This window comes from Centropristis striata, chromosome 9, assembly GCF_030273125.1.
Source record: "Centropristis striata isolate RG_2023a ecotype Rhode Island chromosome 9, C.striata_1.0, whole genome shotgun sequence".
Taxonomy (NCBI): Eukaryota; Metazoa; Chordata; class Actinopteri; order Perciformes; family Serranidae; genus Centropristis; species Centropristis striata.
Genome location: NC_081525.1, coordinates 9,704,184 through 9,719,590, shown reverse-complemented (window position 1 = coordinate 9,719,590; position 15,407 = coordinate 9,704,184). Strand labels below are relative to the sequence as shown.

The following is a 15,407-nucleotide window of genomic DNA, read 5'->3' as shown; positions in this document are numbered from 1 at the left end:
ACGGCAGCACTTCGGCGATGCACGAGCATTTAAATAGAAAGCACGTCGGGCAGTTGAACCAAACGGAGTCTGACTCGCCTCGGTAAGATTCAAGTAACATTCAGCCGATACGTTTGGTTTATAAGCGATTTTTTTCGCTTTAAAAGAGAGCTTTAACGTTATGTCTGACAAACGTATTTTAAATTAAATGCATGCAGTCTGAAGCAGAGAGCCAGCATGGAGCTTTTCTGCAGAAGAAGCAGATGTGCAGCAGCAACAGGCTCCTCACTAAGTCAGTACTGATGCTGGTCTGTGATACGAGGTTTCAACAGGTGAGCCCAGTTCAACCCAGACTACATCCAGAACCCAGAACCAGTTCCACCCACTTGATGGAGCAGAAATACAGTTTTATAAAACACATTTTCCTGTCCAGAAAAAATGGACAGAGGTTTATTTATTTATTTTTTATGAATCAGCAGCTGAATTGTTGAATAAAAGATGCATTTTTCATTTAAGTACCCATCTTTCTTGTGTTTATTATCATTTGCCACATATTTAAAGCAACTTCATGCTAAATTTAAGAAAAAATTAATAATTATCCGATTAGTCGACTAATCGTTTCAATAGTCGGTGACTAGTCGACTATTAAAATAGTCGTTAGTTGCAGCCCTACTTGGCACATCTCATTACTTGTCTGTTAGGTTATTTACTAAGTGGTCGATTATGACCATAGTCCTTTTGTTAAATTATTATGTAATTCTGTGACTGATCTGCATAACAATTATGGGAAGATATTTTGGCGGCTTTCTAAATCTGAGTCACAAATTTCTGCATACAGACGTGGTTACAAAGTGTAGTTACCTTATAAACATAGAGATATTCTCTGAGAAAGGCGCCCTGCTGTGTGGCTGTCTGCCTGCTGTCATTGGTCAAGATCTGTCTGAAGGCCGTTACAGCGTTCTCGGGTTGGGAAAGTGTGAAGGACTGACGACCGATTGTGAAGTTGATGTGGTCCTCTGCCAAAGACCAGCCCCTCTCCTTGTACACCTGCATGGCTTGGCAGTAACATCGCAGTGCGTGCCTCCTCTATACGAAGAAAAAGTAGAAAGGGCAAAGAGCAGGAGAAACAAGAGGCTGTGAGTCTAAAAAGGTGATAAATGAGAAGCACAACAGGATAAAAATGAGTACAAAGGAAGCTTTTTTTTATCATACCACATTTATGAGGTTCCTTAATGGATCACTGAACTCACTCCATATGTTGCAAGTTTTACCTGACCTGATTCCATCTTTTTGGGTTCCTCTCAGATGTGCATCTTTTCTAACACTAACAGGAAAAGGAAATGGGCGTATGGTGAGCATGTTGAGCATGTTGAGCATGGATAGCAGGGTTAGTATGCCGAGTATGCTCAGTATGGTAAACATGTTGAGCATGGTGAGTATGCTCAGTATAGTGCACATGGTGAGCATGTTAGCTCTGGAAGAATTAGACAGTCTGATGGCTGTAGGAGCAAAGGATTTGAGCACCTAGATACTTATAACTTGGCACCACCTTGATGTCCACCCAACAGGTATTCACTGGCTGAAGAGGGGGCTTGAACCTGCGGAAATCTATGATCACTTCGTTAGTCTTTGAGGTGTTCAGTAGGAGACAGTTCTTGTGACTCCAGTCACTGAAGGCTTCGCACAGACAGAGTTGGACACACACCATCTGGGCAAGCAGCCTTCCCAGAGCAAGGTGAGTATGGTGAGCATGGTGGGGTTTGGTTGGTAGAGCGGTCGCCCATTGACCGGAAGGTTGGTGGTTCGTTTGCATGGCAGCCTACATGTCAAAGTATCCTTGGCCAAGATACAGAGCCCAAAATGGCTCCCGATGCTGCGTTCAATTCCCAATGGTGGCAGGGGGCACCAGTGTGCCCTGGTAGCCTCGGCCACCAGTATGAATGTGTGTGAATGGGTGAATGAGCGCAGTCTGCAGTGTAAAGCACTTTGGATAAAAGGGCTATATAATTGCAGTCCATTTACCATTTACCATTGTGAGCACTGTGAGCATGTTGAGCTTGGATAGCATGGGGAGAACGGTGACTCTTTTCTGAGTATGCTCAGTATGGTGAGCATGGAAAGCATAGTGAGATTGGAGATTATGGCGAGTATGGTTCATATGGTGAGCGTGTGAATGTGGGTGAGCATGGTGAATGAAGATGATAATTAAGTCAAGAACTCACTCACAACTGAATCAATGAATAACTACACTTAAACAATTGAAAATGCTGATACAACTGGAACACAATATAATGCTCAACACAGCTGGGATGGTCAGTGTTTGGGTAAGGATAAAACTGTGTCACATATAAATCTGGGCACCACTGTTAGCTGAGACAACATTCAATAGCTCAGTGAGGGTTTAAAGGCTCACCTGGCCTGCTTTGCTGAAACGGTGACCAGCCAGGATCATATGGAAGGCAAACTTGCGCACCATGGGGTTACGCATATTAATAAAACAGTGGGCTGCCTGTTCCAATAACAAAGCACTGCGTAGGTCAGAGTCCTGCAAAAACAGACAAACAAATAGGTCCACACTGAAGTAATCCACTGCAATTTATCCAACAGTTTAAGTTTAAGGTCCAACAGTTTATGGAGAAACGGTACTGATAAGGATGTGGCTTTCCTCACCTCACTGGTCATCTTTATGAGGAGAGTTGCAGCTTCTGAGTATTTGCCCTGACTTTTGAGTATATCAGCACTAAGTAATGCACAGCGCTCAGCCAGCACCATGTTCCTGTAGAGAGAGAGGGAACAAAACACACACAGAAGGAGAAAATTTATTCCAATGTACATTTTACTTTGCCAGCCTGAGTGACACAACTGTCATAGAAGTTATAGAACATTCTCAGATTTATGAATCAAAACTCCTGAGAACACACACTGTTTATAAGCTTGACACATCAATGTATTCCTTGGTAACCACTCAGGACACTAAAAAAAATCATACTCTAGAATTCATGAAAATAGACATGAATTATCTGAAATGTTCACTAATCCTCTATGTGATACTAATAATAATATTTAACTAAAGCAGCAGGGTCATTTGGTCATACTTGCAGACATCTCTGTACGTCTGTATTGCAGTGTCCATGTAGTGTGCTGGGTATGGTCTGGGTGCTCCAGCCTGCAGAAAGGCTGACACGGCAGCCATTTCCTACAGAACATACAGAATGAAGGGCACAACATGAGGACAGGTTACGAAGAGAAGGAGTACAGAGCAATTAGAAAAAAAATGTTAAGATAATGATTTAACATGCATACATGATAAGCAATAAAAAGCACTGCTGCTCAGTTGAATCCACTCAAGGGTTTTCCTGTCACAGCGATACTTGTTTTGGTATGACCAGTAGCAAATGGTGGCTGGTGTTTCATTGACTTTAGGATTCTCCCCTATTGTGTGCTATTGTTACACTGCACCAAGTTGAGATTCTTCTTCACGGTAACGCTTAATATTAAGGTCCTTGTAATAACCATTAATTAACAAGTAATAAGGCATTGTTCTCGCTTTAGATCCCTTTAGCTGCAAAAAGTTAGTTAAATGTTAACAAGTGCATAGTTAACTTATAATAGATGAGCAATAAAGTAATAATAATAATAATTCATTGAATTTATATAGCGCTTTTCAATAAGCGGGGGGGGGGGGGGGGGGGGGGGGCGACAACAAAAAACGAGCAGGGTGGTGGGGAGCAAGACAAGAAACTGGTTATGGGTAGGGGAGGTCAAAAGCTTGGGAGAAGAGGTAGGCTTTCAAACGGGACTTGAATGTGGAGAGTGAAGGTGAGTCGCGGACAGTATATAGTATATTTTAATATCAATAAGCAAACAAAAGATTAATAAAGGCATGGCAAAGACATAATGGGTGGGTTATGGGTGTTTGTAATGCTATTATGAAGAATTATAAGATACTCATGAGGCTTTTATTAATGTTATTATAAATATCTTATAGCCTGCTATTAGCTGTATTATACTGCCATTATTAACACTTATATAGGCTTATAAACACACAATAATGTCAATAAGCATCTTGTAAGGACTTACAAGGGCCTTATTACTTGTTAATTAATGGTTATTACAAGGACCTTAATATAAAGCGTTACCTTCTTCACTCCCTCGTCCACAAAGTTTACTACTGGTCTACTGCAAAGTGCATGCTTCAAAGGTAACCAGGTTGAACTGATGTATTACACAGGAATGTGCACAGGAAGTCCCTCCTCTCTGAAGATTACAAACATTATCTCAAGGGAACTTGCTGTTTGAGACCAAGCTCTCCTAATGCAGCTTTATGTTTGGGTTGGAGAATCCGTGCTATTAACACATGTTCCCTAAAGGGACAGGAAGAAAGGTGTGTGTGATGCATGTGTTCTCACCAGTGCCCCTGCAGCATAGAGCATGGCCTGGTCTGACAGGAAGTCCTTCTTGGCAGTGTGGTAACAACTGTAGGCCAGCTCGTAGTGCTGAACCAGGAAACACAGGTCGGCCATCTTCCTGATCTGCAGCTCAGGGGCTTCTGGGGGATATCTGACATCACAGATGTGAAAGATCAAACCAGCAATGTTTATGGAGTAGCATAATTACATAATATTACCCCCCAAGTCTCATAAAATGGTGATGCTTACAGAAGGCCAAATGTGCTCTTTGGTTCACTGATGCTCTTCTCTGGAACTTTCCCTCCACCAAACCACTTCTTGGTGGCAGTGAACAGAGAGCGACTCAGACCTTTCCTGGAAACCAGCTGTGGACAGAGAGGCACATCATGTGTCAGAGTTATTATTGTAGCAATACTATTGTGTGTGACAAGCTGTCAAATGATTTCAACCCTACACAAATCTGTAAATCAGAAATTGATGTCCATTGTCCCATCATGGAACAAAAAAATGAGGGGTTTGTGTCTGTCTGAATAAAAAAAACAAGACAAGCTGTCTAATGTACAGAGGAATTTTATTGTATTTTATGTTACAAGCTTCTAAATAGTATGTATTGAACTTGGCAATTAATGGTTATTGGTCAGTTAACGAGGGTTGGCTATTGGTCAGAAAATAACTTAACATCCCTACCCCAAATAAATGTATAAATAGTAATGCTACAATAATACCACCATAATAAACCACTGATAATAATTAGCCTGGTTCTAGCCTGGAACCAGTCCAATCTGCTGACCTCATGTTTCATTTACAGAATGACCACATAGTTGAATAGACACCTGGTTGTTGTAGCTGAATCACAGACTTAATTTTGTCCGTCTCTGTTGATCCACTGTGGCAGGAGATGTTTGGAGGGCAGTTTTGGTGTTTCAGTCAGAATGTATATTGGGTATAAACATGTCGAAGGTGAAGGTTTGGAGCTGTACCTGGTCATTGAGCTGTCTGATGTTCTTCTCTATGTGTGGCAGCAGGCCCCTGAAGGTGAACTCTTGGATGAACTGCCTGATGTGGTCGTGGTCACTAAGGGTCAGACATGCACCATGGCTCCCTGCTCCCCCCGCCAGGCTCTCTGGATCTCTGGGACTTTTCTTAAGGTCAGTGTGAACAGAACTGAGGGTGTGTACAATCCCAGAGCTGCTCCCTGTGTCCAGCTGGAGAGGATGGCTGTCCAGACTGTTGGATGCTCCATCTGGTAGGAAACAGTGTCCAAAGTTGAGCAGATCAACCAGAGGATTTCACACAAAACTTTATTCCACTCAGTGTTGTTTCCTGGTGTGTGTGTGTGTGTGTGTGTGTGTGTGTGTGTGTGTGTGTGTGTATATATTACACATATTACAGTACTACAGTATGAGAGCACTGTCTTAAAATGAATGGATGTCATGAGTGTTAAAGTATAAAAGTTACAACTTGGTTGTTTTCAGTAGGAATGTGTTGGGCTGTGGATGAGTTAGGAGGTGGCCTATACTTTGAACCAATAACATGTCTTTAAAAATAAATGCAGACTAAACAGTGACAGCAGCTTTTCACTGGGGGCTCATTAGTGTGTGTGTGTGTGTGTGTAACATGTAACATTAAAAGGCTGCTGAAATAAGTTGACTTCAGAAGAAGGTTGTGAGTGAGTATATGAAGGAGCTTTCTGACCTTTCTCTATTGACTGACCGTCCACTTCAGCTGCACTGATGTTGTTCTCCACAGCAGCGGTGTTCACAGCTGCAGCCACATCATCAGGCATGCCCTGCAATCAGAGTTCCCACAGTAACAATACAAAAAATAATAGTCTGGCTCACTCATGTTCTGCTCGTCAGCGACCACATCATTACTGCAGCGGACCATGGTCATTAACTACATATGGAGGAACAGTTTACCTGGTTCTGCAGGTTATTCCTGTGCAGGTATTGACTCCAGGGGTCTGGAATCTGTTCCTCCTCTTCAGCTGACAAGGTACGCGAGTTAATTTTTAACAGATAGCAGCCCTGATGGCCGTACCTCTGTTTCATATCCTCGTACACCGAATCTGCCCTGGAGAGGAAACAGGAATACAGATCACAGTCAACCATGGAGGACCAGGGCTCTTTCTTCATCCACTGTAGTTGTTTCCCTCCTTTAATCAGACATTGGTGAGTTTAAACAAAAAACTAACAAAGCTCATCTTTCACACTGCTAACACTGATGCTACACAACTGGAGATGGTGCAGTGATATCTTGTACACAACACAAATCTATACATGTACATGTACATGGTTGAGTACCTTTGTTCACCCCCTTCGCTCATGTCATGCAGTAAGACGTAGTACTTGAGTGTGTTGGGGATAAACCACTTGGGGTTCGTGTATTCTCCACTGTGCTGAATCCTGTGCTGCTCCTGAGAAAGCTTGAGGAACTGTTCCACAGGAACTGTCTCAGTGGAGGACACCACCAGCAGGCCTGCCAGGACAAGGACGTCAAGGACATACAACCATGTGGACCAATCAGAAAGGAGCACCTACACTGAAGCAAGAGGGTCTATGGGAGCCAAAGACTACTACTACAACTACTACTGCTGCTGCTAATACTACTCTCTTCCCTAAAAATATCTAAAAGAATTGAGTAAATGTTCTTCTGCTGGCCTGATATTCAGTTAAGAGTAGTAGTGCTCCGATAGACTGGCCACCGACCATTATTGGCCAATTTCTGTGAAAAAGTATGTGATCGCTGATCATTGCCGATCACAAAAACTGATCACCCGTGACACAAAGTATTTTGCGAGTATGCAGAGATTTCGAGGCTCACAGCAAAGAATGAAAAGACATTAACAGACTTGACATTATTTGATTTTGGCAATGTTGTGGGGTATATTACCTTTTATTTGAATTTCTGCCCTATTTAGCCTGTTGAGAGTCTTAATGTTTTCAATCTGTTAAAGATTGTGTTGCTGATAGCAGGTAAATGTAGGTGTTTTTCAGTTGTCCTTTTGACTGAATAGTTCCTGCATTGTGCCTGCAAGGATTTTGTATTTTTCTCATGAAAAAAGTGAGTAAAGGCATGTTTTTGTCTAAATTAAGGCGATTTTATGGTTCATTTTTTCCAGATCATGTAGCCAGTAGCACTCATCATAACTTAATCGAAAAATTTACAGCCAATCCATGTGATCGGTATCAGTGATAGACAGCATAAAACCTGATCGGAGCATCCCGTTTAGAGTATTGAAGACCACATTTAATTGGCATGATTTATTTAATGGTGCACATAGTGACTTTGCGAGTACAACTGAAGATGTAAACTAGGGCTTGTCACATCAAGTCTAAAGTAGAAAATAATAAGTTCAAACTAACTCAAACATTGAAGAACACACAGTCTATATAATGGAATCATTTCTGGTGAAAGGATTAAGAGGAAGACAAACATCCTTTCATTCTCAATAGTAGATGTAGCCCCTATAGTGGCAGTTTGGTACTAAGGCTCTAAAAATAGACAGACTACTTACTTACTACTTGACTAGTTTGTTTTATATACTGAGAAAAAAGGTGATGCTGACATTTCTGTGCACAAATCTTAATTGTTTAATGATTATGATTTCATGATATAGAGACGGGTGAAACCACACTTTCAGTGAAGCCACATTTTCAGGCCTTAACATGTAGCAGGAAGATTCTGACTACATACATGCAGTTAAATGCTTAACACTCACTTTCCATCCCCTTGCCCTAACAGTGGGTTTTTCACACTTAAAACATCTTAACACTATCACTAACCCTTATACACTCACTATATCTTATACTATACTTAGACAGAAGGATACAGGCAAGGTAGTGATTGAGAAACTCATGGTCGGAGGCATGCATCGACTGCAAGAAGTTCTCCCTGTAGGCTTCAAACCATGGCGTGGTGGCTAGAAACACAAAGACAAAAGCAGATGCAGGGTTTCATCAAACAAACAACAGTAAGCCAGTTTGTCCTTCATTTCATTTTTGGGGAAGTGTGTGTGTGTGTGTGTGTGCGTGTGTGTGTGTGTGTGTGTGTGTGTGTGTGGGAGAGGGTGGGTATGGCTGGGGGGGATATTAGGCGCGTTTCCATTAGGTACTTTTCCCTCCACTATGGGTGTGGCTTGGGAGAGAGGATCGGCCCAACTTCACCAGTTAGCGGCTCAGGTAGTGGCTAAGAAAGTACCTGCCTCGGGTCGGTACTTTCTAAGCCGCAACTGTCTAGTGGACTCTGATTGGATACAGTTGAGACGGCCACTTCACACGTTTAATTCATTGCAGACTGGACGCTGAGGGGTTAACCTGTCCTGCTCTGCCTCTGACTGCAGCTGGGAGAGACTGCTGCAGGAGGACTGGACCGCTTGTGAGTGCTTTGGGACAGCGCCCACTGCTCGTTAAGAAGAGTAGGAACGAGTATCCAAAAGTCTCTAATCACACCAAAAAAAGTCGCTAGGTTTGTCGCTAGTTGCTTTTTATAAAAAAAGAGTCACTAGAGGGGTCTGAATAGTCGCTAAATATATTGACAAAGACGCTAAGTTGGCAACACTGCTTGCTGCGTCGCTCTGTTGTCACATTCAAACTCTGTTGGTTAGCCGCTACAAAAGTACCTGTATGGGAACAGAGGCCGAGGGAACTTACTGGTGGGTGTAGCCAAAACACTCTCCACTTTCTAAAAAGTACTTGAAAAGTACTCTGTGGAAACACGCCTATTGTCAAGATTAATGTGGAAGGTAGGAAACAATCAACTGAAACATACATCCAAAGTAAATTAATGAATACTCATACACATGTATACTCAATACCAAAGTGTTAGGGCTGGTTCCTCTGGGAATCTCATGATTTCATTTGGATTCTTAATGCAGATTGATAAATTTACTTATGTTTTGGAACTTCCCCCGTTGTGGGACTAATAAATTAATATCTTATCTGGTTCAATTTTTTTTTGCTACATCCTACATATGCAAATGAAATAATCACCAAATCTTTCTGAAACCATTTAAGGAATACTTCACCCCCAAAAGGACCATTTATATGTCAATAATTCACCCAGTGCTACCTTAAATTCTCTTATGTCTCCATGGTGACCAACAATGCAAAAACCGGAAAAAAATGCTTTGTGATTTATAGTAAATAGAGACGTGTTTAACAAGAACAAACTGATATCAAAGCATGCGTTCAAAAATTGTCGCACACCATGGCAGTATAATCCAAGTCTCATTTATTCAGACGATTGCTCAGTACTTCATAAACCTTGCGTTTGTCATCCATTTGGACATGGCCCCCATTTACTTCGATTCATCAGAAATGTTCTGTGGTTTTGGATTCTCGTTCACTGTGGAGACTTGACAGAAAGCTTTCTGAAATTATTCAAGGTAACATGCCCAGGGTGAGTTATTAGCCACTTTCAGCCGTTTCAGGGAGTAATATTTATGCCTCTGTGATGTCTCAGTCAATCTGAACGTCCCAGAGGCGTAATGTGGGGACCAGTTGATCCCAGCTCTGTACCGCCTTCAAAGGTAGTAACAGAGGCGTTAACTTAGCAAGACTGTTCAAGGTGCTATCAATGTGAACTAGTGGAGCCTACAAGACAGAAAATAGCAATGTGAATGGACGCCAATTTTTAAGCCGTTGCAGAATCACTATGAATGTCTGAAGGCAAAATACCAGCAGAGCCTGTTAAGGCACTTTTGCATAAACACCGTAGGAAAAGGGCTAGTGATATATATAAAGAATCCTTTTGCGGGTGAAGTCAGTTATCAGTTATTATCAGTCACACTGTACAGTATGTTGACCTTTCAACTGTATAACATGACTGTTATCTCTGGACAGGTTCAAGCTCTCCATCACACTGACACTGTTACAGCTCAGCTGCTGTGCTGCACTACAGAATGTATGCTGCCATCTTACAGTGACATCATCATCTAGCACTGTACACCAATATCAAAAGGGGGAACAAACCACTGCACAGAAAACAAAAACTGCAAATCAACATTGTTCATAGTTTTGTTCTGTCACTCCTGATCAATAAAGATTTGGAGAGATATTAAATGTGTGGGACACCAATCCTGCACCTGCTTGATTTAAGATATCTGAACATCTTGGCTGATTGAATCTTCTATCACAATAAAGGGAATTTCATATTACAAATCGCAACATAGGTTGCTCAATAAATAGTCTCTATGAGACAACCAACTTCAACTGCAATTAAACAAAACCCAAAATAATTAAATATGGACTCTTTAACATTAGATCCTTATCATTCATTCATTCATTATCCTTAACAGCTTATCCACACTCGGGTGGCGGAGGGCTGGAGCCGATCCCAGCTGACATTGGCCGAGAGGCGGGGTACACCCTGGACAGGTCGCCAGACTAACGCAGGGCTGACATATAGATACAGACAATCACGCTCTCATTCAAACCTACATTAGAGTCTCTAATTAAACCTAAGTGCATGTTTTTGGACTGTGGGAGGAAGCTGGAGTACCTGGTGAGAACCCACGCTGACACAGGGAGAACATGCAAACTCAACACAGAAGAGCAGCAGTAACACTTTACAGAATGTTGTGGCGACGATAAAAATCAGTGACATTGGGAAAAAAAACTTAAACCATCAGATAACCTTATATTTCATCTGCCACTTTTCATTTCACCTGCAGCTGTCACTGTGTGTGCCGGTCTGAAGTCTGTGTGAGGAGACACATTCTTCCTTTATAAATATCTCTTTATGTGTAGGGAAAGGTGAACACTTTGCTTTTGTGTGTACACATGGCTTACAAATCTGTCCCCAAGCAGAAGATTAACAGTTATGATTTCATTCTTCTCAATACATACAAGAGAACACCCACCACATTGTGACAAAAGCAGAAGGAAAGTGCAGCTACTGGAGACTAAGGGAAGAGAAACAGGCCCACTGTGGCTGAGCTGAGAGGACTACAACTATCTACACATCAGCCACCTGCGAGACACCTGTGGAGACACGGATACCTGTGTAGTGCTCAGAGGTGCTGGCTTCCAACAGTGTTTCTCTCCAGACACTGTACCAGGGGAGGCTAGCTTTAACAGAGTGATCTGATAGGTGGAAACAGACAGCCAGGGCTATTGTTAGCAACATTCCATTTCCTTCAAATTATTTTCATTCAAAATAAGAAAAAGCCAGAGACGAGAAGCATTATAGAGTCTGAAACTGTCAATTCATCCAATGTCACAAAATCATCATGTCAAGTATTACACTGTACCTACTAGAAATGCTAATAATGTCATTTTATTAGTATTATTTATTAAAAGGGGGAGAGGGTTTTTTTTTCCCAGCTAGTTTTCTTCACAATCAGTGTTCTTATTGGCGGTCCGTCTTTTTGCAACTGGCATGCGCAGGCATCGTCAGTGTTTCTATACAAATAACTGGTCCACGGAAGGAGTGGTAAGTGGTTGCTATGGATACCATGCAGAGTTAGAAGCTGGAATAGCGGTACATTACACCATCTATTTGAAGAGCCAGATGACAATCACTTTGATTAGACAGACGCAGGAATTTCCTCCCGGAACCGTCACTGTGAAAATACAAACGGTAGTAATAAGAGTCGGACTGTCCTTAACCCACAAGGTTCTGGGTTCACAGCAGCCACTTGACCTTCATGCTACAGACGCTAGCGTAGCTAACTAGTTGTACTTGGAGGGACATTCTCCACTATTATTGCATATCTATATGGATCAGTACATGTATCTGTGACATCAGTCTGATAACCAATGACTGAATTATGTCAGTATCGGAATCTGATAGCAATATTGGATCAGATCGGTACCATGTCTAATATCAGCCAGTCTATTGTTTTCCATATTATTGAAATGGGCACTGGCATTCCTGTATCATCCCAGCTCCAGTCCTTACCACTGAAGTTGAGGTCATAGTCTCCTGTTGTGATCATGTTGGTCGCAGCGCCCTCTTGTGGCTGGCAGGATAACACCACTTCATTGAGCAGTCTGCGCTGAGCGGGGCTGAAGGTAGCAGATGCTGTTGGGGTTGTCACCACATTGTTGACACAGATGCGCAGGTTTTTCACAACCTGCATCTGGTTATTGGTGTCCCGGATGTGACCTGGAGAAGAAAAAGATTATTGCTGTCAGCAAAAAGTTTTTAAGACATGTATTCATTGTGTGTATTTCTGCTAGAACTAAAAATAATTGTGTAGTACTTTCAAAATGTCTGTCTATTAGGGTTGTCAAAAGTATCGATACTCAAAAAAGTATTGATACTAAACGTTGTATCCGGATACAATACTCATTTTCAAAAGAATCGAGTATCTGAAGCTTGTTATCATAGTTGCAGTTTCTTTTTGCACAACTGTTTTTTTATTATAAATATTTAACCTGTGGTTCTGTTCATTTTTACATGTTGCATTTTTCTTGTCAATAAAAATATTTCAGTTAAATTTTGGGGTCTTTGTTTTTATCCTTGTGGTATCGAAAATGGTATTGAGTATCAAATATTTTCCTGAGTATCGGCATTGAGTTGGAAATTTTAGTATCGTGACAACCCTACAGTCTATTCATTACAAAACCATGGAGCATCAATAAGACACTGGTAGTTCTTCAGGTGGTTCAATTCTAAATTTGCTACAAAATTCTGTTCCCTGTTAATTTGCTTTGTATTGGTCTACTGGTTTGTGATAGTCACATGGTCAAGTCTTCTATCATTATTGTAGAGCTTATTGCATTGTTTTCCATCTCGTCAAGATACATTTCAAGAAGGAATTCAAGCAGTGTAACAGCTCCATGTTAAATAACCTGTTGTTTGAGTCAGTTTTAATTGTATATCAGGGTTGTTTAATTACTAGATGGTTAGAGATGAGTCCAGCTAGTTGGTATAATTGACAAACAACAGTAGTTTTCTTTCCCAAATTTTTGTGATTACTTTGTGTTTTTGATGACATTTCTTCTAGGGAATCAATAAACAATATGGTAATTTGAGGGATGCCTACATCTTCACAGAAATGGAGTTGCGTCCAGTAACCACTATTATCCCACTGCTGTTCAAAATATCTGATTACTGAGTGAAACTGTCTCCTCTACTTGTGCGTTCTTCATACAAGATGTACCTTTGATGGTGGTTATTTCATGCAGATTGGACTGGAGTGTCTGCATTAGCTGTGTGCTGAGCAAAAGGGATTAAAGACTAGCTATACTCCTGTTGAACTGATTTGGTCTCATCAAAGTTGTACATCCATCTGCAGGGCTTCGGGACTGAACATGCTATGCAAAATACAGTTTTCTTTATTCACTGCTGCCAGATGTCATCCACCTTTGGGCAAGCAGTTATCATAACACATATAGTATATGTGTTATATGTGTTATGCATGGAGTTATAATTTACATTTTTTTAATGAGGACACTATAGAGTTACAGTATGCATCACTCAACACTCATGAAACGTTTTCTGGGGCTGTTTTACTGCTTCAAGACCTGGAAGACTTTCTGACATAAATGGAACCATGAATTCTGCGGTCTACCAAAAATTCCTGAAGGAGAATGTCCGGCCATCTGTTTGTGAACTCAAGCTGAAGCAAACTTTGGTTCTGCAGCAGGACAATGATCCAAAACACACCAGCAGGACACCTCTGAATGGCTTGAGAAAAACAAATTGAAGACTTTGGAGTTTCCTGGTCAAAGTCCTGACCTGAATCCTATTGAAATGCTGTGGCATGACTTTAAAAAGGGGGTTCATGCTCGAGAACCCTCCAGTGTGGCTGAATTAAAACAATTCTGCAAAAATGAGTGGGCCAAAACTCCTCCACAGCGCTGTGAAAGAGTCATTGCAAGTTATAGCAAACACCTGATTGCAGTTGTTGCTGCCCAGGGTGGCCCAACCAGTTATAAGGTTTAGGGGGCAATCACTTTTTCACACAGGGCGATGTAGGTTTAAATTTTGTTTTGACTTAATAAACCTTCATTTAAAAACTGCATTTTATGTTTACTTGTGTTATCTTTAACTAATATTTAATTTTTTTGACAATCTGAAACAAGTTTTAAGTGTGACAAAGACCTTTTTTTTTTTTTTTTTTTTTTTTTTACAAAGGATGGAGTGTTCCTCAGTTACTCTCGCTCTCTCTAGTAGGGACACCAACCTTGAATGCTGTGTGTTTTAAAAAAAAACAGAAATGCTTCACTTCATACATTTAATTGATTTTTTGGGGCATATATTTGCAATGGACATTTTGGCCGTTCCAGTCAACAACACATGATTCAAAAAGTCGGTACAAACAGAAACTAAAAATAAATCTCACTTTAGTGCCAGAGACAGTATGCAATACCTGAATGACAATGAACTCTGGTGTTCAACCAGAGTCAGCTGTCATGTTTAGACTTGGTAACTCTTAGCTACACACCTATGAGGACAACACACACACTCTCACACATTGTGTAGAATAAACATTGTGAACAGCTGTTGTTATTAGAAACTGGCCAATAGAATCTGTGTCGATCAGACCATATTCTGTAAGCAGGGCATGGCAGGCTTAGCCCAAAACTAATAAAATGTAAACTTTTATAGTGGTCAAGGCTCACTCTAACTGACTTCCTGCAAGAATTATGTTATTCTGAGACCAATCTGCATAATTTTACCTGTGACCCAAAATAAAGGCCAGTGTGTGTTTGCTCTTGGACCTCCAATCTACGAACCAGAGTGATTTTTTTTTTTTTACACAACTCAGCAGTTCACTAAATTATTGCTCCTCATCAACTGGTCCACTGATCGTTGGTTAGATACCTTATCATGGCAGCCTACATGTCCAGGTATCTTTGGGCAAGATACTGAACCCTAATTTGCTTCCAATGCTGCGTTCATCGGTGTATGATTGAATTCCCAATGGTGGCAGGCGGCACTGTTTAGGGTAGCCTCTGCCAGTATGAATGTGTGTGTGAATGGGTGAATGAGGGCAGTCTGTAGTGTAAAACGATTTGAGTGGTCGCAAAGCGATTAGAAAAGCGTTATATAAGTGCAGTTTCATTT

General features: G+C 41.2%; 1 protein-coding gene across 3 annotated transcripts in view; it reads right to left on the bottom strand.

Moving 5' to 3' along the window:
* Nucleotides 1-15,407, bottom strand: part of trappc8 (trafficking protein particle complex subunit 8) — a 32,546-nt gene that overhangs the window by 14,329 nt on the left and 2,810 nt on the right. For 2 of the 3 annotated variants that reach the window (XM_059341308.1, XM_059341309.1), the window contains exons 2-14: nt 12,291-12,497; nt 11,390-11,473; nt 8,221-8,310; nt 6,692-6,866; nt 6,308-6,461; nt 6,084-6,177; nt 5,369-5,631; nt 4,638-4,753; nt 4,389-4,539; nt 3,075-3,175; nt 2,650-2,755; nt 2,393-2,524; nt 841-1,065 (exon numbers count right to left, since the gene is read on the bottom strand). In XM_059341308.1, the coding sequence (XP_059197291.1) occupies nt 841-1,065; nt 2,393-2,524; nt 2,650-2,755; nt 3,075-3,175; nt 4,389-4,539; nt 4,638-4,753; nt 5,369-5,631; nt 6,084-6,177; nt 6,308-6,461; nt 6,692-6,866; nt 8,221-8,310; nt 11,390-11,473; nt 12,291-12,497 (1,898 nt within the window). The remainder of the gene's footprint in view (nt 1-840; nt 1,066-2,392; nt 2,525-2,649; nt 2,756-3,074; nt 3,176-4,388; nt 4,540-4,637; nt 4,754-5,368; nt 5,632-6,083; nt 6,178-6,307; nt 6,462-6,691; nt 6,867-8,220; nt 8,311-11,389; nt 11,474-12,290; nt 12,498-15,407) is intronic. The other variant, XM_059341310.1, reaches the window with a different exon arrangement.